This window comes from Coptis chinensis, chromosome 3 (genome assembly GCF_015680905.1).
Source record: "Coptis chinensis isolate HL-2020 chromosome 3, ASM1568090v1, whole genome shotgun sequence".
Taxonomy (NCBI): Eukaryota; Viridiplantae; Streptophyta; class Magnoliopsida; order Ranunculales; family Ranunculaceae; genus Coptis; species Coptis chinensis.
Window position 1 is genome coordinate 117,673,834 of NC_141458.1, and position 20,132 is coordinate 117,693,965.

General features: G+C 35.6%; 1 protein-coding gene and 1 long non-coding RNA gene across 4 annotated transcripts; one reads left to right on the forward strand and one right to left on the reverse strand.

Moving 5' to 3' along the window:
• The first annotated feature begins 1,882 nt into the window (after positions 1-1,882).
• LOC147513521 (uncharacterized) lies at positions 1,883-6,782 on the forward strand. Of its 3 annotated transcripts, XR_015215497.1 has the most exons (5): positions 1,977-2,019; positions 4,657-4,791; positions 5,158-5,787; positions 5,904-6,118; positions 6,198-6,782. It is a non-coding gene; the product is annotated as an uncharacterized LOC147513521 (long non-coding RNA). The 3 variants fall into 3 exon arrangements; XR_015215496.1 differs by lacking the exon at positions 4,657-4,791 and having other exon boundaries at positions 1,883-2,019; XR_015215498.1 differs by lacking the exons at positions 1,977-2,019; positions 4,657-4,791 and adding an exon at positions 2,982-3,577.
• A 208-nt stretch (positions 6,783-6,990) lies between these two features.
• Positions 6,991-9,091, reverse strand: LOC147513522 (aquaporin PIP1-3). The gene is made up of 4 exons (XM_086596599.1): positions 8,505-9,091; positions 8,124-8,419; positions 7,356-7,496; positions 6,991-7,256 (listed from the first exon to the last, which is right to left on the reverse strand). The coding sequence occupies exons 1-4, from the start codon at positions 8,830-8,832 to the stop codon at positions 7,161-7,163; spliced, it is 861 nt and encodes a 286-aa protein (XP_086452725.1). The 5' UTR covers positions 8,833-9,091; the 3' UTR covers positions 6,991-7,160.
• Positions 9,092-20,132: the final 11,041 nt, after the last annotated feature.

The window sequence follows — 20,132 nt, forward strand, 5'->3', positions numbered from 1 at the left end:
TTGTTTCTTCCAAAATCTTGATTTCCTTGGAAGTGGTTTCGACATCTCATGGAAGTAATTTTGCTTATGAGTTTGTGATACTATTGTTTAGACTTTAATGTTGGGAACTTGGAATTATAAAAGTAACTAAAAGTAGTTGAGCGTCGAAGTTGAAGAATCTGGCAATTTGGTAGCATGAAATTTCATGTGGTCCACATTTCTGATTCTACTTACAAGTTACACTATTACAGTCACATGAAATGAATTTGTGAGTTTATGAAATGTCAAGTGGAAGTGCTATACATTTTCACATTAACACAAATTTTGAAGCTCACCAGGTGAGCAAATCTTGTTAACTATATTTGTATCTGTGTTTGATTAGTTTCTTGATTATATTCAGTTGCTATATTTGCTTCAAAACTTGTATCATTTCCACAGCAAAGTATCAAATTATCTTTGTCTTAATTTGCCAAAGAGAGTAAGAGACTAGTCACTAGCGGAAGAGTTCACTATAATAGATATATGGTGCTATAGACAAATAAGATGATAAATTTTGCACCTAACTTGCTGTACTAGAAAGTAGAGATAAGGGCATACAGCGCTCTCCTCCATGTGCATAACTAAATGCTTAGCCAAAAGTAAGGGTTGGACTTTGGAGCCAAGGTTCTTATCAATCGGTGCATATATCCATTTAATGTCATGCTGTTTAGTTTGGTTGATGCAACTGCCACCAACTTCACATATCTTGCAATAAACTTTGCACCCATATGATACGAGTTTTGTGCGTTATGCACATATGTGTCATTTGGTAGATAGGGATAGGCATGAAACTTTGTCTAATCACCTCCTTAATAAATTGCATTTGAGGAAAAAAAATGCTATGTTCAACGACTCGGGGAAGCTGATTTTATCATTTGAGTTAGAATTCATCGTCGTGGAGATCATCTAGAGAAGGAAAAGTAGCAGGATAGTTTAGGCTGGTTGACTCGTCAAATCTTGATCATCCCTTAAATTTATATACGCAATGTCTGAGAGCGCACATTGTCAAAATTCCTATGAAAACGCACATTTTTAGTTCAAAATCTCATGAAGTAGGAACTTGCCTCCCAACAGCCACAAGAATGCCATAATAATCAAAACAAGATATGGCTAAACTTGTATTTTGAAATGGATGTATAGGGAGTGTAATTTTGTCACATACGCTATGGCACAACAAGCAAGTGATTCAACTTGGTGGGGGTAATCCAGAAATTGTTTGTTCAAATATGCCTTCAAGTCTATCCAATTTAGATATGAAGAAACTTTCTTTATGGTTCTCTAGACCACTAGATTGTAAAAATGTTTTACTTTTCAGAGATATAACTGCAAGTCTGCAACTGCCTATCGCACTGTAATAATAAAAATTTTAAATTACTAAAACAAAAAAAAAAAATCAAAACAAGATATAAAGGCAATGTAGTTTTTTTTGTGATACTTTCCCAAGAGGCAAGATTTGAAGATAATTAGCGAAATAAGCTGGAGAATTGGATAAGAACTTGAAATATTAATTGCTGAAGTTTATGTTATTGATAGCATTGGATCTCCAACCTTGGTGCACACCAATGTTGATAATCAATGGCACGTTGAATCTTCAATACTTCCTTCATATTCCTTATTACTTATCTCCTGTCACTAGTTAATTAGTTAATTCTCAAAGAATTTAGCAGTGCCTTAAGGGAACAACAAAAGCAGTTAAACAGCCTGTCGTCTGCCGTTGACTCGTTGCCCGTCCAATGAGTTTCCCCAAAAGTTGTCGATTCGAAAAAGGAGAAAAACAGGCCCTTCCTCGGGTTATTAAGTAAAACTTTTTCCAAACAGGCCCAAACCCAAAATGCGCGGAGAAACCGTGTATCCGTGTACAAACCGCGTAGCAACCAGATACAAACCGTAGTAAGCTAATGGGCCCACGGGTCTATATTGTATTATAAACACATGATACACCAGTAGCCAAACATCTAATCGTCTTGCCGCATTCTGCTCCGTTGATTCGCTTCGACAAAGGTATTCATCATCATCTATCTTTTTGTTCTCGAGTGGGGATCTTATTATATATGTTTTCTATCACAAAGTTGAGCCCCCCCTTCCCTTTTTTATTTTCTGTGCAAACCCAACAAATAAAACTTCAAGTGGATTGTGTGTGAAGTTTGTAACCTATTAAACATGTTGAAAAGAACGGCAACTTTTGTAATATTGTATTATGTAGTCACAATCTGGGATGCTAAAGTTGCGTGGCCTGATGGATCATACAAGCTATAATTGTGTGGCCTTGAGGGATCATCTGCAGACTAAAAAAGAAAAAAAATGGGATGCCCGAGGGTAACTATATATGTGGGCTGGGCTATTCGTGATTTTGAAAACACATCAAATTCCTATCCAATTAGCTAAAAAATTCGATCTCAAAACTCGTCCGCATATTTTTGGAAAAAAGCACCCCTATTAAAAACAATGAGCAGTCACAAGTTTGGTTAAACCAAAACTCATTCTAGATGCAAATATGATGCAAAAGAAAAATAGATCTTATTCAAATCAAATCCTCAAGGAATTATCGAGTTTAGTTTCATTATGAGGCAAGTTCGTCACAAGGAGATTTAAATTGATAAGATTCATATATGTAGCATGTAATTTACTAATTTATATGTCATTTTAGTGTTGGTTTACTTTATACCCAACTATAATGGATTTGGTTGGGTTTTAATCATGAGAGAATAAATTGAATACTAGTTTTTTAATGTTTTATATACATCCATGGGGCTGGTCATTTTTCAGGAGTAACTTCGTCCGCACAAAAGTATTCGTTTAATTTAAACGGGCATAACTGAACTATAATTTATAATTTATACGGCATTTTATACTTTATACCCAACTATAATTTACAATTTATACTAGTTTTAATGTTTTATATACATTTTTTTTCAAGTTCGAGTTCAAACGGGCATAACTGAACTGAAGCTCGAACCTGAGCTCGAGCTCGAGCTATTAGTAGAACTAGACGAGTCGAGCTTAAGCTTCAATGTTAAGCTCGAATGCGAGTTCAAGTTGAGTTCGAGTTGAGCTTTTGCATGTATGAGTCGAGCTTGAGTGTAGCAAAACTCGACTCGGGTAGCTTGATGACCAGCCCTACCCGAGGGAAACCTCTAGTGACCAGAATTGTGTTGCTTTGAAGGTTCATCTCATGTTTTTGTATATTGTTCTTTGAAAGCATACTGAAATAATGTATGTTTTTTTTTTTTGCTCGGTAAAAAGTGATATTCCATTAATAAAAGAAAAGTAGGCTGAGAAGGCCTACATTACAAAAGAACAACCGAAAAATAAATATTTACAAGCAATGAAACAAAACATAAGAAAAAAAACAAAACCCCACATCTAAAACCCCATGTCTAAAAACGATCCCATCTAGCAACAAAAGACTCAAAGAAGCATACTCTAAACTCTTTGAAGACTTTAGACCACTGAAATAACAAAGCTTTTATCGAGAAAATTGTCTTCTTACGCGAAATAGAGATGCCATCAAAGTGACGACGGTTTCGCTCTAGCCAAATGCCCCACATGATCGCAAAAGGTAATAAGCATACTGAAATAATGTATGTTAACTTATACTTGATCTTGTTTCTCATATATATTTGGTGCTTTGTGTGTTTGTTTTCTTGCATGCCATACATTGATGATGAAACTCATTACTATTCAGTTTGAGGGTTCACCATACAGACGTGCCTCCCTAAGGGATCATGTTCATCATTGTCATGTTTTTGTAGACTGCTCGAACGCATGTTCCATTGGGTGTTTTCTTTTTCTTTTCTTTCTTTTCAAAGTATATTTTCTCGCACATCTGTTAGGGTGATGGTAGTCATTATTATTGAGTTTGAAGGATCATTAACAATCGGTAAAACCTTTGGGTGATGATACCAAAGGTCTGGGGATCGAACCCCGCCAGCATCAAAGAGTTACTGATCTCATTTAAAACAGGCTTGCCAATCAAAAAAAAAAATCATTAACAGTCGGCTGCGTGTGGGTTCCATCAAAGCGTGTTCAAAAAAGGGTCCCCCTCTCCAGTGTGTTTTTGTTACAGATCATACGGAGACTTTGAAGGTCATTAGTATTGTGTAAGAGCTATTATTAAAAAAATTGTGCTGCCGAGGGATTTTGTTGCTCCTTTTTATGTGTGGTTGAGACTTGAGAGCATGTTCAATTTTTTATTTATTTATTTTTTCTCTTTGGCAAAAGTTGTTTCTTGATTTTATATCTCATCTTTTCAGCATGTTTTCATGCACATCATACTTAAACGATGAAAGTCACAACTGTGCTGGGGGTCACCTTCAATTGTGTTGCCTGAGGATTCATCTCATGTCTTTGTAGATTGTGTCTGAAAGCATGTTTCTTTTCGATTTATTTTTATTTTATTTTATTTTCTTTCATGGTTTTGTTTTCTTGCACATTATACATAGACGGTGAAGGCATCTATATCGAGTCTGAGAGATCATCTAATTTGTGGTGCCTTGAGGGATCATCTTACGTCTTTGTAGATTGTGCTCGAAAACCCATAGTTTTTATCAGATTTTATGAATTCAGTTATGTCAAATTTTAACTTGTTTTTCCCGTCATTTTACTCTTTGAGCATGTTTTCTTGCACATCCTACGTAGATGATGAAGTTATCATCGAGTCTAAGGGATCATCTACAAATGTGATGCCTGACAGCCTGAGGGATCATCTCACGTCAGATTGTGCTCGAAAGCATGTTTCGAAAATATTAATTTTCGATTGGTTGCTTTATTAATGTAAGTTTCTATTTTGGCTTTTTCTCTTTTTTATTTATTTGTCTTATAGTGTGGTCTTGGACTGTATACATGGAAGAATGACATTACTGTTGACTATTGAGTTTGAGGGGTCTAAAACTCTGCTCCCTGGGGGACCATTGTAATGTAGTAATTAAAGAAGCTTATAGTGTGACATCATTGTATCAGTACTAGGAGTCTTCAGTGTCAAGACGACCTGATCGTCTTCTTGCTCCAGCAAGTCTGGGATTTTATGATGCTGCCCTAACTCCAGTCCTCATACCAGCAAGAAACTTTTCACTTTGCAATTAATTACTGATTATAATCATTAACACATAAATATATTTATAATTATGTTTATGTTTGCAGGTTCAAACTCGGCACCACATCATAGGGTAGCAAATTATGCTTCAAATACCTGTTCTTGATCTTATGGCCTATCTCAGGTCATCAATCAATAATGTTTAAGCAACTGAAGATATATCTGAAGCTTTGTTCGGCTCTCAAGGTCATAATAATGGTATTTGGAAATTCTGGACGTGCTGCATTTGTAATGAGTAATTTTCTCATTCTGAATTGCATTTTCAACAAGTTGAGAGAAAGCACTTGACAAGGTTATCTCTAGAACTCAGTTTGCTCTTGCCTTCAGGCATCGGTAGTGATTGGGAATCAGTGATTGTTAATGGAACTTGGAAGTGTGTAGATACTCATGCTGCAGTGACTATACTTGAAGAGCACAAAGAGAATGTCAGCGCAGAGGTGATAATTGCACTGAAATTCCACCGATGAGGAATATGATATTAAGAGGAAGGGCAGCGAGTTTGTCTTGACCCAGAGCTGGCCATTACATGATAATTCCGACCGTGCAATTGTGCTCACAAGCATTCAGAATGTTTTACGGAATTGCATCTTACTTGGGTGACAAGATACTGTATGAAGACCATAAAACATTGGTTCCCTCTCTTAGGTCTTTCACAACTGGGCACTGACGACACTCCAGTAAGTAGCATTGACCCCATGTATGTCCTCCAAAGTTATGAGCCAATTATTCAAAAGCATCAAGCAGATTTTGGATGGGCTGTTCAACTTAAGCATGTATATGATGATTCTGCCAGGACTGCAGATTTTTTTGTTGAAGGCTACGTCAGATGTTCTAGAAGAAGTGAAATCCTAAAATGTCGAGCATGAGCATGAGAGAACTTTGCTTAGTCAAGCAAATGGCTTTTCTGTTACAGGACTTCGTGTGGGAGACCGTTTGGCAGTAAGGAATCTACCAGAAAATTGCATGGAAAAGGCATTCAACAGAGCACGTGGAAGTAAAAATTTAGAGGCGAATTTGTCACTGCTTTGATAGTTTGATCTGTATACTATTTTTTTTCCTTTTGTAACTCAGTAATCTTGCTCTGCAGTTCACTAAAACTGATGCATGGATCAGACAAAAGTTCATGGGAACACAGAATTTGGAGCTCAAAATCAACTCTTTTGCTGCTGGGGATTACCAATTACCACTGGGACTCTGTTGCCTCTTGTCAAGTTTTCAACCCAGGCCTTCACCGAGTTTTTCGTGACTGCTGTTTGGCATTACATGAATTATTTCCAACGTATATTTACTCAACTCTTTTGTTCCTTTGGTATTGTCCAGGCATACCTGAAGGGGCGTGCGGACAAAGATGCCAAGACTGCAAAGAAAACTACTTTTGCTCAATTCACGTCCAATTCACCTCAAAATTCGTATGTACGTCGTACCCAGTTTTCCTTCACATTTTGTGTAGGAACTTTCTGGGAAAGCTTTGAGCTGCCCCATGTGATCTCCCTATGATTCAAAATATTCTCTCTCACACCCCTTTTAATGTTGGATTTTATATTGCTATGTAGATTGCTTTAGAATAATATCTTCGGAACTGTTTATTTTGTTAAAAAAATTGCAAGGAGAAAATCAAACGACTGGTAGGACAACTAAGCTTGACAGTCATTCTAAGGAAAGGTTTTACACCTAACTGGACACCGGCTCCATCTTAAATTGGGTGGTCTTTTTCTGGGTGTTGGGTAGAATGTTGTTCATTTAAGATTGGATAGTCTTTTTTCTGTGATTCTGTAAAACAGATATCACATGAGAACTGAGAAGCCAAGGTAAATTTTTGGGATGCGACTTTCCACTAGAATATCTGAAGTTTGGGTCCTAAATAAATTCCAAAGCAATAATTTAGAATCATAAACTTCAACATTGCCAGATAATTTACACACATAATTAACATCAGTTTGTTGACACTCTCTACTCAGCCATTCAGTATACAAGATTCAAAACAAATAACAGCAAGCTGAACAAAAGAACGAGACCCTCAAACTTGAATAGTCATGATTGATTGAAAGACTTATGATCTAGCCTTGAATGGAATAGCTCTGATGATGATCTGGTGATACACTGCAGCAAGCGCAGCTCCAATAAATGGTCCAACCCAAAAGATCCACTGCAACAAATAATAATGGATTAACAAAACACCTTCACAATCACATGAATAAGAAAATGAAAACAACTTCACAACAAGAAAAGAAATGAGGAGAATTACGTGATCATCCCAAGCATGACCTCTGTTGTAAATGATAGCAGCTCCAAGACTCCTGGCTGGGTTAATTCCAGTTCCTGTGATTGGGATGGTGGCCAAATGCACCAAAAACACTGCAAACCCAATTGGTAGTGGGGCCAATATCTAACCAGAAAATAAAAATGACCAAAATATATGTCAGGTTGATAAAAACAAAAGCAACATACTATGATACTAACAATTCCGTTATGACAGATCCTTTTAAGTGTAAACTGTAGACCTACAAGCTAACAAGCTAGACTGTGAAACTTGGGTTGGTGTGGTGTTCTGGGATTGGAATGTCTTTCCTTCTACTTTATCTTTTGGACTACCAACTTTAGTACTTTACCCAAAAAAAAAAAAAAAGAATAAAACTTTAGTCCACTTAACAGATAAGAGTTATCTTCAAGCCAACAAGATAATGACAACAAAGGTCAAGAAATTCCACTAGGAACCTTTCACTGTTTCCAACTTCCAAGTACACATGGCATAGTTTAATTGCTTGTGTATTTTACTTTAACAAAAAGACTAAAGAAAATGGTTTTGAAAAAAAAAAAAGTGAAGAAATCAGCTTAAAATTAGCAGTAATTTACACATCTATGAATCAATCATCAACACCTCTTAATCAAGTAATTATTCAACAATATTTTGAGAATCTTTGAAATTGGCCAGTAAGAACTAAGAAATCCAAGTGAGACTCAGAAAAATAGTCAAGAGTAATAAAGAGTAGTAGCTTAGTCTTAGAATACTTACAGGGACATGTGAGTCTCTAGCATTTCTCTTGGCATCAGTAGCTGAGAAGACGGTGTAGACAAGGACAAAGGTACCAATAATCTCAGCACCAAGACCAGATCCTTTAGTGTAACCATGATTAACAGTGTTAGCTCCACCACCAAGCATCTCATAAGGTTTCTCTTGAAGTCCCTTCACAACACCAGCACCACAGATAGCACCAAGGCATTGCATCACCATATAGAACACAGCTCTAGTTAGTGAAAGCTTCCTGGCTAGAAGTAGACCAAAAGTCACAGCAGGGTTGATGTGACCACCTGTTTAACAAACAAAGAAGAACAGAGTGTAAGAAGTAGTTCACAAAGCCCCAAGAGAAATCTACAAAAATAAGATGTTGCTCACCTGAGATACCAGCAGTGCAGTAAACAAGGGCAAAGATCATTCCACCAAAAGACCAAGCAATACCTTGAATACCCACAGTAGCACACTTGTTTTTAGTTCTAGAAACACCCATCACAGTTAAAATAGTGATGTATAAGAACAAGAAAGTAGCTATGAATTCTGCAATCCCAGCTCTCCAGAAAGACCATGACTTCAACTCTCCAGGTTCAAAAAATGGAGCTGGTGGTGGTTCCTTGTAGTCCTTATCAGTCTGTGCTGATGTCCCTATGGGTTGTCTTTCAGAGTACTTGTTTGCTCCAAGCTTAACATCTTCCTCTTTACCCTCCATTTTCACTCACTCTCTTTTCTTTTGTTCAGCTCAAAGCACTCACCTTGTGAGAAAATAATGTTAGGGAATAATGTCTAGTTACTTCTTTATTTATAGAAGGTGACCTAATCATGACAGATAGAATTTGGTTAGTATATTTTTCTCAATAATTAGTATCATAATTTTTAAACTTAATTAAATAAAATGAAATGGACTGAGATGGTTCTGGAAACACAGAGACGCTGACATGTGAGTGGTTGGATGACTTGTTTTTTTTTTTTTTTTTTCCGTCTACCACGAGGATATCCCTATAGGGACGCCAGCCGAGACCGTTGGATCCGAGATCTAACGGTCCGAAAATCAAAAACAAATCTATATTCTCTCTTCTTTTTTTTTGTTTTTGATTTTCGGATCCAACAGTCTCGAAACAGTCATCCCTATAAGAATATTCTCGTGGTAGCCCAAATTTTTTTTTTTTTGTAACTGATTATCTTTATGCATATTCTTTCGAGTTATTCTATCCCGAATATATTCTCATAGGGACGAGATATCTAACGGTCCAAAAATAAAAAATATCGTTAAATCATACATCCAACAGTCTCACAACTCTCATCCCTATGAGAATATTCTCATTATAGCCCAGGCCTATTTTTTATCTTTTTATTATAGTTTGTGAATTCTTATAAGTATCTTTGACCATGAGATTTCGGGTGATCAGGTTAAAAATGATGATAAAGATGTGATCATGTGTGCTTTTTTTTTGTATATCAAAGTGGGTAAGTGACGAGTGTATGAGAGTGTATCTAAGAGCAAATAAACATTGAGTATCAGATAATTCTTCATTTTCAGTAAAACGCAGAGTAGGTGGTAATGTGGTATGCTGACATGCTGTATTGCTGTAATCTTACTCCTAAATTAAAAAAATCAATTTGTTAGAGGGCATTAACATTTTTTGATTATCCAAAAGGACCTTAAAAAAATACCTCGATCTATTTTTTCGTTTTTTTTTATAGTGGTACTCGTAATACTTCGATCTAGTAATTAATGTCAAAGTGTATCAGCTAACTTCACTTTGTTTAATCTCGATTTCTAAACGAAAACAGGGCGAGAAATTGTTTAAAATGACATAGTTTTCCTAAAATTAACTAAAACATGAGAAAATGAAAAATGAATTTCATCTTAAAACGAACGAAATACATAAATTGTTTCTGGCTGGGAATATTTGTCCGTTTAAACCGACCGTTGGGAAAGTGACAAACTTGAAATCATTAATTGTTTCTGATAGAATCGAAAAAAAAGCAAGTTTTGCATTGAGCACATGAGACCAACGGCTCTATCTTTTTCCAGAATAAATTGACAGTACTACCCTTGTCGTTTTGCAGCTAGAATGGAGACAGTATTTGCAGCTCCACGAGAATAAATTCACTACTACCCTTCTGCTGGGGCTGGAAATGGTATGGGATGCGATCCGAATTTAACTATATCCGTATTCATTTTAACGGATATGGTTTTTATGTTTGTGATTAGAATCCGACCTGAATATCTTGAAAATCCAAATTATTTTAATAATATTTATATTTTGATGTTTAAAAATTAATTTATATCTTTTATTTATATATAAAAATTATTAAAATAATATATTTTTTTGGTGTTTTTTAATGGATATGGATATTTGAAATCCAATCCAAATCCAAATGAATTCAAATATAGTAAAGAGTTTTGAGTGAAAATCCGATCCGAACCCGCTCAATTTCCCGTCTACCCTATGTATGTGTAAAATCAAGCAAACGCGCCAGAACTCACACTGTCACATATGGATCTTCAATCACTTTCCTTAAGTTATCTGCCTACTTGGAGATTTCGAGATCAAAATGATCTTCCATGACTTCTAGACCAGCATGACTTTGGCTGAACTCTAAAGTAAGCGTTTTCAGCTTACTTGAGTACTTAACATCTCAGATTTTTTTTATATTTTTACAAATAACGACGTATTTCAAGATAATTTGCATCATTCTCATATGTGTACTCCATAATCCATATGGATACTCATAAAATTATGTTGTAAAATTAGCAATTCGATTTAGAGCCTCTTGTATTTAACTAAAGAAGTTTTCATCGAGGATCGAGGGAGTGGAATAAAAAATTTGACTAACAATGCAGTGGCACCCGATGATCAATTGATAAGGCTTATGACATGGAATGAAAACTGATTATTGGAATTGTAGCAAATGGGGACCATCTGAAGTAAAAAAACTCTTTATTTGAGTGTTAAGTAATCCAAATCATTGAACATAATCTTTCTTTACGAAAAAAAGTAGACGATCGTGCTAGACAACTCACATCCATGGACTGCCTTGGCCCACGCACAACAACGCACATGTAGTAATGAAATGGCCCATGCCAACCACGAGTGACGGTATAAACAACAAAATTCGGATGTCCCGAAATTCCTCACACAAAACCGCCCAAACTTTATCTGTTGCCCACGTGGTGACCACCTGATGTCCTGATCATCAATTTGCTCATTCCTTTGAAAACTACAACCACCTACCCACTCATCCATTGCCACGTACATGATGAAAATGACCGGCTTGATGACCTCGAATTGGCTTAGAAATTAGAACAGTACCAACGGATTGACCTTGAACGGAAGGCAGTGTTCATTATTTCGAAAGGAATATTAGAATTCCACTTAATATTTCGGTTTTTCAAAAAATCAGAAAAAATAATATAGAATTAAAATATTTATAATTTTGAAATTTGTTGAAATTCTAAATATAACATTGGGCGAAATATTGTAAACTTCGGTTTTTAGATTTATAGGAATTATGAGAATTCTAAAATCCCAAACTATGACGGAAGTGTTACGTAAACGAATGCAGAAGCATGACAATTGGATAAAGAAGATTAAATGTGGTGATAGAAATCGACAAAAAAACAAATTAATTAAAATACTTACCAATGCAAAGCGAATAACCAATAAAAGTGGAGACGAGAATTACATAGTTTAGCGTTAACCTAATCCACCAAGTAAAAGAGGATAACTTTATTAATCAAGAGATAAACAAATAGAGTACAATCACTCACAAACGAATTCCGAATAATTCACAAACTCTCTCTCACAAACTTGAGTATAACAAATCCCACAAACCGATCTCGTATTTATAGAGGTTGTGGGTATCAAATTGGAATCATATTTAAAATATGAAACCAAAACCAAAACCAATATGAATTTGGTAACCGTATACCAACAATTCTCCACCTCGGTGTAGAATTATCCAAATCTGAGCCGATCAACCGAATATCAAATCCCCTCTTCAATGCACAAATGTCCGAAGGACCAAACAAGTATCGAATGTCTCGAAGGACCAAAGACAATTGTACCACAAACGATACCCTTGTTAAAGGATCAAATTAGTTCAATGCCCTTAAGAGCCAAATTATCTCAAATGAAGGATATGAATCAAATTCAAACAATGTTGAAACTTGATTACATAAACCACTTTGGTTAACATATCATTTGGGTTCTAGTGTCTATCTATCTTAGTGAGTAAGATATCAAAAATTTATCGACAAAGTGAAAAGCACATCAATGTGCCGATGCGGGCATGATGAACTTGGTTTTGGCCAAATATATAGCACTCATGCTATCACCAACCGCACAATACCCAAGTCATCTAACAAACTCTGCAACCAAATAGACTCTTTCATAGCCTCTGAACACAATGCAAGTATGTAGGCTGCAAAATAGACCTCCAACTTATCGGACACCAACTAAAGTAAATACATAAACCGGCTTATCCAAACATAGTCGAGTCCACATAACTCACACAAAGTTGACTAGTATCCCTCTCAAACATTAAACCAACATCTACAATACCAAGAATGTACCGTAGAATCCATTTCACAGCTTGCCAATGTTTCTTCCCAGGGTTATGCATATATCTACTAACCACACTAACAGCTTGTGAAATGTCTTGCCTTAGTACACACCATTGCATATATCAAGCTACCAACACTTGCATATGGAACATGAGTCATGTACTCACGCTCCTCATTGGAACTCGGAGACATAGTAGGACTAAGTTTAAAATGAGGGGCAAAAGGTGTACTCACAGACTTAGTGTCCCTATCAATACCAAACTTCTGTAGTACATTCTTCAAATATGTCTTTTAAGACAAACAAACCCTGCCTTTTGCTTTATCTCTCTGAATCTCCATGCCAAGAATCTTCCCAAGTCCTTCATCTCAAATTCTGAGGGCAAAAGTTGTTTAAGCTTATCAATCTCAGTCTTGCTTCTTGAGGTTATAAGCATATCATCAACATACAAGAGCAAGTAGATGAAAGAACCATCATGTAGTTTGTGAAAATAGACACAATGATCGTAGTGACTTTTTGTGTATTTAAGCCCTACCATAAACCGATCAAACTGCTTTTACCACTGCCTGGGAGATTATTTCAAACCATTTAGCGATTTTTTCAGTTTACACACCAAATCCTCTTTTCTTGCAACTTTAAACCCACTTGGCGGAGTCATATAGATCTCCTATTCTAAATCACCATGTAAAAAAGCAGTTTTTACATTGAGCTGGGCTAGCTCCAAATCATATTGAGCTACCAAGACCAAAAGGATGCGTATGGAGGAGTGTTTCACAACCGGAGAAAACACTTCATTATAATCAATCCCCTCCCTCTGAGCGTAGCTTTTAGCTACCCATCTTGCCTTGTAACGTAACTCATCACTTAGAGATATTTCTTTCAATGCAAACACTTATTTTCCGCCAATCGCATTTTACCCTTAGGTAACTTTAGAAGCACCCAGGTATCATTCTTATGAAGATATTGCATCTCCTCATCCATAGCTGTCTTCCACCTTTCTGACTTGGAGCACTGGATTTCTCCATAATATAAGGAAGGAACATTTTCATCACGACTTTCAATAACATGAAGTGCATAGGTAATGTAATCGTTTAGCCAATACAATGGGGAACATTCCTCTTAGATTTACCAGTTGTAATAGGCTCATAAACCGGAGCCAAATTACCAACATTCATCTGCTCCTCTAATGGAGCCATATCTCTGCATTATCATTTGTTCCATCACCTGTATTCACTATTTCTATGTCTTCAACTGAAACATCAACTGACTGACTACCAATCTACTAGATACATAACCATCTGAACTAAGTGAAGACACATCAATCTCCACCTGCTGCAATACCTCTTTGGCCATACTCTCCACCTACTGAGAGTCAGTAGACTTCAACATAGAAGCCTCATCAAATGTCACATCTCTGCTCAAAACAAATTTCTTATCTTTCGGATCCCATAACTTATAACCTTTAACTCCACTTTTCAGACCCACAAAGATAGCTTTCTTTGCTCTAGGATCCAACTTACTATTTTTGACATGAAAGTAAGTAGGACACCCAAACACACGAAGGGAATCATAATCCTGAGCAGGTTTACCATACCAAACCTCCATAGGAGTTTTACCTCCATTTGCAGCCGAAGGCAACCTGTTAACAACGTAGCATGCATAACTCACAGCCTCAGCCCAAAACGCTTTGCCCAATCCAACATTGGACAACATACACCACACTTTCTCCATTAGAGTACGGTTCATGCGCTCAGCTACCCCATTTTGTTGCGGCATACCGTTCATTGTGAAGTGCCTCTCTATTCCCTCATTCTGACATACTTGCAAGAACGGATCACTCGTATATTCACTACCATTATCAGTTCGGAGTCTTTTGATCTTTCTACCAGTCTAAGTTTCAATCAACTTCTTCTACTTCACAAAGATATATAGGACTTCATCATTGTTTCTCATGGTATATACCCACAAACGCCTAGAGTAATCATCAACAAAGGTCACATAATAATGTTTGTTCCCTCCAAGAGATGCATTCCTAGAAGGACCCCAAACATCCGAATGAACATAATCAAAGGTTCCACACGTACGGTGGATAACGGTGCCAAACTTTACCCTTTTATCGCTTACCCAGAACACAATGCTCACAAAAATCCAACTTACAGGTATTAGCACCTTTCAACAGTCCTTGTTTTATTAATGTTTGCATGGACTTATAAATGACTATTTTATAGCCCTTAGCTTATAAAGTACCAATAGAGATAGGATTCTTCTTCAAAGCGGGAACACATCGAACATCCCTTATTTTCTTAATCGTTTCATCATACATCTTGAGACGAATATTACCCATACCTATAATGCGACAAGGTTGATCATTCCCCATCAACACATCACCACTTTCAAGCTCCTTGAAACTTGTAAACCACTCCCTTACGCGACAAACATGATAGATAGCACTCGTATCCAAAATCCAATGACTGGAATCAATGCAACAAATACTCGATGTAACAGGAAAAGGGAAATTTGAACTATCAGAATCATTATCTCCTTGAGCAATGTTGACATTGGACTATTTATGCTTTCAGTATCTTTCTGCTTGTGTTTCAACTTCTTGCAGTCCTTTTTCCAATGTCCAACCTCATGACAAAAAACACACTCATCACGGGCTAGATTTCGCCCTCTCGACTTGGAACGAGATTTACTTCTTCCACCACCAAAGTTTGGGCGGTCATTAGATCTCCTTCTTACCACAAAAGCAGTGCTCATCGACTCTATTGACTCCTTTTCATTGTTGTTCATTATATCCCAACTTATCAACGCAGACTACACCTCAGAATAGTTCAAAACTTTCTTCCCAAACATAATGGTGGTTTTTATATGCCCATACTCCTCCTTAGGAAGAGATCTCAACAAATGGAAAGCTTTGTCTTCATCCTTCGTTTCTTCTTCAATGTTCAACAAGTCGGTAAGTAACTTGTTAAACTCGTTCATATGCTGGGACAATGAAACACCTTATTTCTTTCTCATATCATACAACTTTGATTTCATAAAGACACGACCTTCTATTGTCTTATCTAAGTACTTCTCTTCAAGGGTTCTCCAAATTTTCTTGGCCGAAGTCTCATTTAGAACAAGGTACTTCACATCCCTAGCCAAACACGATCTTATGATACCACAAGCTCGCTTATTTTTCTTAACCCAAACACTCTCATCTATATCCGATGGTTTTTCGTCTAACACATCATCCAAGTTTTGTTGGCATAGTGCATATATAACTTCACAACGCCACATACTAAAATTGTTAGATCCATCAAATTTCTCTACATCAATTCTTGCATGGTTAATATTCAAAGTCGTAGGAGTAGTACCCGATGGAGGATCTGTCGCCATACTTTCTCAAACTTCCATACACAATAAACCAATAAAAGAAGCCCTAGGTAGAACATTGGCTCCGATACCAATTTGTTACATAAATGAATGCGAAAGCGTGACAATTGGACAAAGAAGATTGAATGTGGTGATAGAAATCGACAAAAAAACAAATCAATCAAAATACTTACCAATGCAAAGCGAATAACCAATAGAAGTGGAGATGAGATTTACGTGGTTTGGCATTAGCCTAATCCACCAAGCAAAAGATGATAACTTTACTAATCAAGAGATAAACAAATAGAGTAAAATCACTCACAAACGAATTTCGAAGAATTCACAAACTCTCTCTCACAAACTTGAGCATAACAAATCCCACAAACCGATCTCATATTTATAGAGGTCGTGGGTATCAAATTGGAATCCTATTTAGAATAGGAAACCAAAACTAATATGAATTTGGTAACCATATACCAACAAGAAGGCCGTGTCAAATCAACCTCGTTATTAGTGTCATTTAGATAAACTGAAGGCAATCAAAAGGGGGATACAAAAGGTTGTTTTTAGTTGCATCAATTTGAAAGCAGAAGTTCGTTATCATTCTTCACCATATAGTAAATTAGTGAGTCCCTCTTTTCGAGTTATGGGTTTAGTTGTGTTTGTGTATTTTGTAAGACAAACAATGCAACTGATTATATAGCCTCTCTAGATTCACAATTTTAGTGTGTTAATTAGAAAAAACAAGTTGTATTATTTGCCTCGTTTTAATGACGCTATTGGTAATTATTGAAATGGAAGTTACCATAAAATATGTACATATCTACTATCTATATACTAAAGCATAGTCCTCCAATGGATGATTTTCTCTCTCCTACGTGACACTCTAATATGAGAGTTAGTATTTTCTCTCTCCTATGTGGCACTCTAATATGAAAGATAGTCTTTTCTAATAACCTACAATCCTAATTCCACGTACATGAAACCTCTTTTGAGAGTTTGAGTGTATTTATAATTCTTATATTTGGAGAGTTTGAGTGTATTCTATTATCACTTCTCTCTATATTAAAGCAGAGTACATCTTATGTGGGCAATCTCTTTCCTAGGTGGCGCATTCTTGAGAAAGAGAGGTCTGCCACATAGACACTCTTAAATCATAAAAAGTTTCCTAATACAACTTGAACTCTTAATCTTTAGAAAGTTTCCATATACATCACAATTCTAATAAGTCAATTAACATCTTGCAAGGAAATCTCATACAACTCTGATAAGGAAACCTTGATAAATCAACTCTAAATATTTACGCTAATAATTATCACAGTCGTTGAATTCCTTGCAATAACAAGCTAAAGAACTCGGTAAATAACAACCTTTGCAAGCAATCCCCCAAAAATGTACCTCCTTCTCTGGTTTTACATGATTTGCTATAATAGATGACCACGCCCTCACACTTTTTTTTCTTCATCAAGTTTTGCTTAAATTTATATTGTACGTGATGAATCATGAATCCTTTGCCAGAGGTATTGTTATAAATACTCTATCAATTCTATCAAGCACTTTAATCTTTCAGTAATAAGTATTATATTGTTACTTCTAAATTTTCTGTGCAGGTCTTTATCTTAATCAACTACATAATGAGTTATAATGTTACATTGTCATTTGGTCTTAGCTTGCAACAATTAGGGCTTAACCATATTCAATCAGAAGATGTTATCCAAAAATATTATGCCTATTGGTATGTGAGATTAACGTATAGTGCTAAAAAATCTTGAATGGTTATGGAGCATATGGATTTTCGATCAAGAAAATGCATATATGTGATGCTATATTTGTAATCCTTTTGATGTAGGCAAAAGGTTTGTGATGCTATAATTGTATTTACTGTACGTCTGTTTGTGTGATTTCATTATCCTTGCTAATATAAGTGTTGCTAGTAATCAGTGGATTCCTAATGTATAACAAATCTTACTATGACAAATTATCAAATGTGAAGCATTGAAGCCAGCACTTTAATCTTATCTCTATCATTTTTTTGTTTTATTTGATTTTTTTTATATTGTTTAATTTGGTGTAGAACTCTCTCTCTCTCTCTCTTTGTTAAATAAATTAAATCTATTGAAATTTTACGTTTGTGACCTTGTTGTTTGGCCATGATCTACTACGGTGTTATAGGTGTATGACATTTTTTTATTCTTCCAGTCTTCCTCACGTATTTATGGTGTCTTGTCTTGGATTTCTCTGTTTGTGAGGATCTCCCTCACAACACGTACTCTTATGTTTCTACTTCACTTTGTATTTCTATTATTTTTATCAATAAAATTCAATTGTATATATATATATATATATATATATATAAAATGTGAATAGACTATCCAAGAAAGAAAAAAGAAAATGTTATGATCATTTTTTACAATAATTGTTATCTTATAATTTTTTGTTTAATAAATAAAGGGTTTGCATCGTATGAAATAACATAAACAAATCTATAAGATGTAACAATTTTATTAGAACTTTGCTTAGGCCTTGATTGCCTTGAGCCGCCCCTGTTTACACACTATATGTGATTCATTGCATTACCTTTCCATTTTATTTAACTGCTTTAATTCACTTACACATGCCGCTAATATGTGTTTTTTGGGCCTCCATTTGTTAGTTATATGAATAGCATAAGTCTATTAGATAGACATTGAAAATATTTTTTTATGTGAAGTGGCACATACTTGTACTTTGCAATTTCCAATCATTCAATCGGGGTATCTTAGATGATCTTGGTTCTTGGCCTATCATCAACCAAAATTGAGGTGCTCGATACCATCTTTTGCGTCCGAGGAAAGAAGTGATATATGAATTTCATACAATACTAACCAATTGTCTGTGTTGTGTAAAAGTGTTAGTGTGGAGGGGGAGGGGGGATTGCCGGAAAAAAAAAGGTAACGTGTTTTTGTTTGTTTTTTTCGTCCCTATTGGAAATATCTCAATTCAATTTGAGAGATATTACTAGATTGAGACGGTTATTGGGATATGACAAAACTTTAGTTAGTTATGGGGTATGGGAGTGTTTTTATGGGTGTGTCCAAGATCACCCAAATTCAATCGAAAAAAATGAACTTATTGGAATGTCACCATGGAATTCCAATTTTCAAGTTGCTGAAAATCCAACAATTCTGAAATCCCAAACTGTTTTGGAACCATGGTTAAAGGTTTTAGAATTTTTCAAAAATTGTAATTCCATAGGGTATTCAGGGATATTCCGAACATATTTCAAAATTCTAAATATTTAAACTCTTAATATATAATTATGGATTTTTCAAAAACCAAGATATTCGGCAAAATTATGAGATTCCGTTCGAAATCACATTAGGGGGCAAGTTACAAAATTGATACCAACTAGGCAACTGCTAAAATCATATTTAATGGTGAGACCAAATAAATACTAAACACCAAATTTTTGAAAATTTGATAAAAACCATATTCAATGGTAAGACCAAATAAAAAAAACATCAAATCAAACACTAAATCGACTTCAATTTGGTGTTTGCTTTGGTGTTGTATCAAATGTATGGTGCGATTTACCTAAATCGCGTGGTTTTTCGACACTGCGTGGACTTTTACTGAATTATGGGCTCTTATGGCATGGTTTTCTGAAAGTAACGTGGTTTTTGAAACAACATGGGCTTTGGGCTAAACTGTGGGCTTTCTGGCGCGGTGTTTCGAAAGCTGCGTTGGCTATTCTAGCGCGATTTATCCAAAACAACGTAATTTGGTATCGAATTTTTGATGTATGGGCTGAAATTGTTTGGGTTTATTTGGTAAACAAAAAACGACTAAAAAGGGTATCAAACTTTACACGTTTTGACAATATGGGGACCAAACTTATTTTCTTGACAGTTTGGAGACCAAACTGTTTGATTTTTGCAATGTAGGAACTTCTGTCAAATTTCTCTAACACCGTTTATAATTTGTATTAATTTTCATTTTATAAATGAATACAAATGAAAATTAATTTGTAATGTTGAAAAAAAAAAAATGTAAAATAATTTGTAATGTTGAAAAAAATTAATATAAATTTTCTAATTTGCAG

What these genes read in the sequence shown, in the direction of transcription:
- LOC147513522 (XM_086596599.1), bottom strand. Translation starts at nt 8,832, where the DNA reads ATGGAGGGTAAAGAGGAAGATGTTAAGCTTGGAGCAAACAAGTACTCT. An exon ending in CTAGAGACTCACATGTCCCT is followed by an intron (nt 7,497 to 8,123) that starts GTAAGTATTCTA and finishes TTTTCTGGTTAG; the next exon opens with ATATTGGCCCCACTACCAAT. An exon ending in GTCATGCTTGGGATGATCAC is followed by an intron (nt 7,257 to 7,355) that starts GTAATTCTCCTC and finishes TATTTGTTGCAG; the next exon opens with TGGATCTTTTGGGTTGGACC.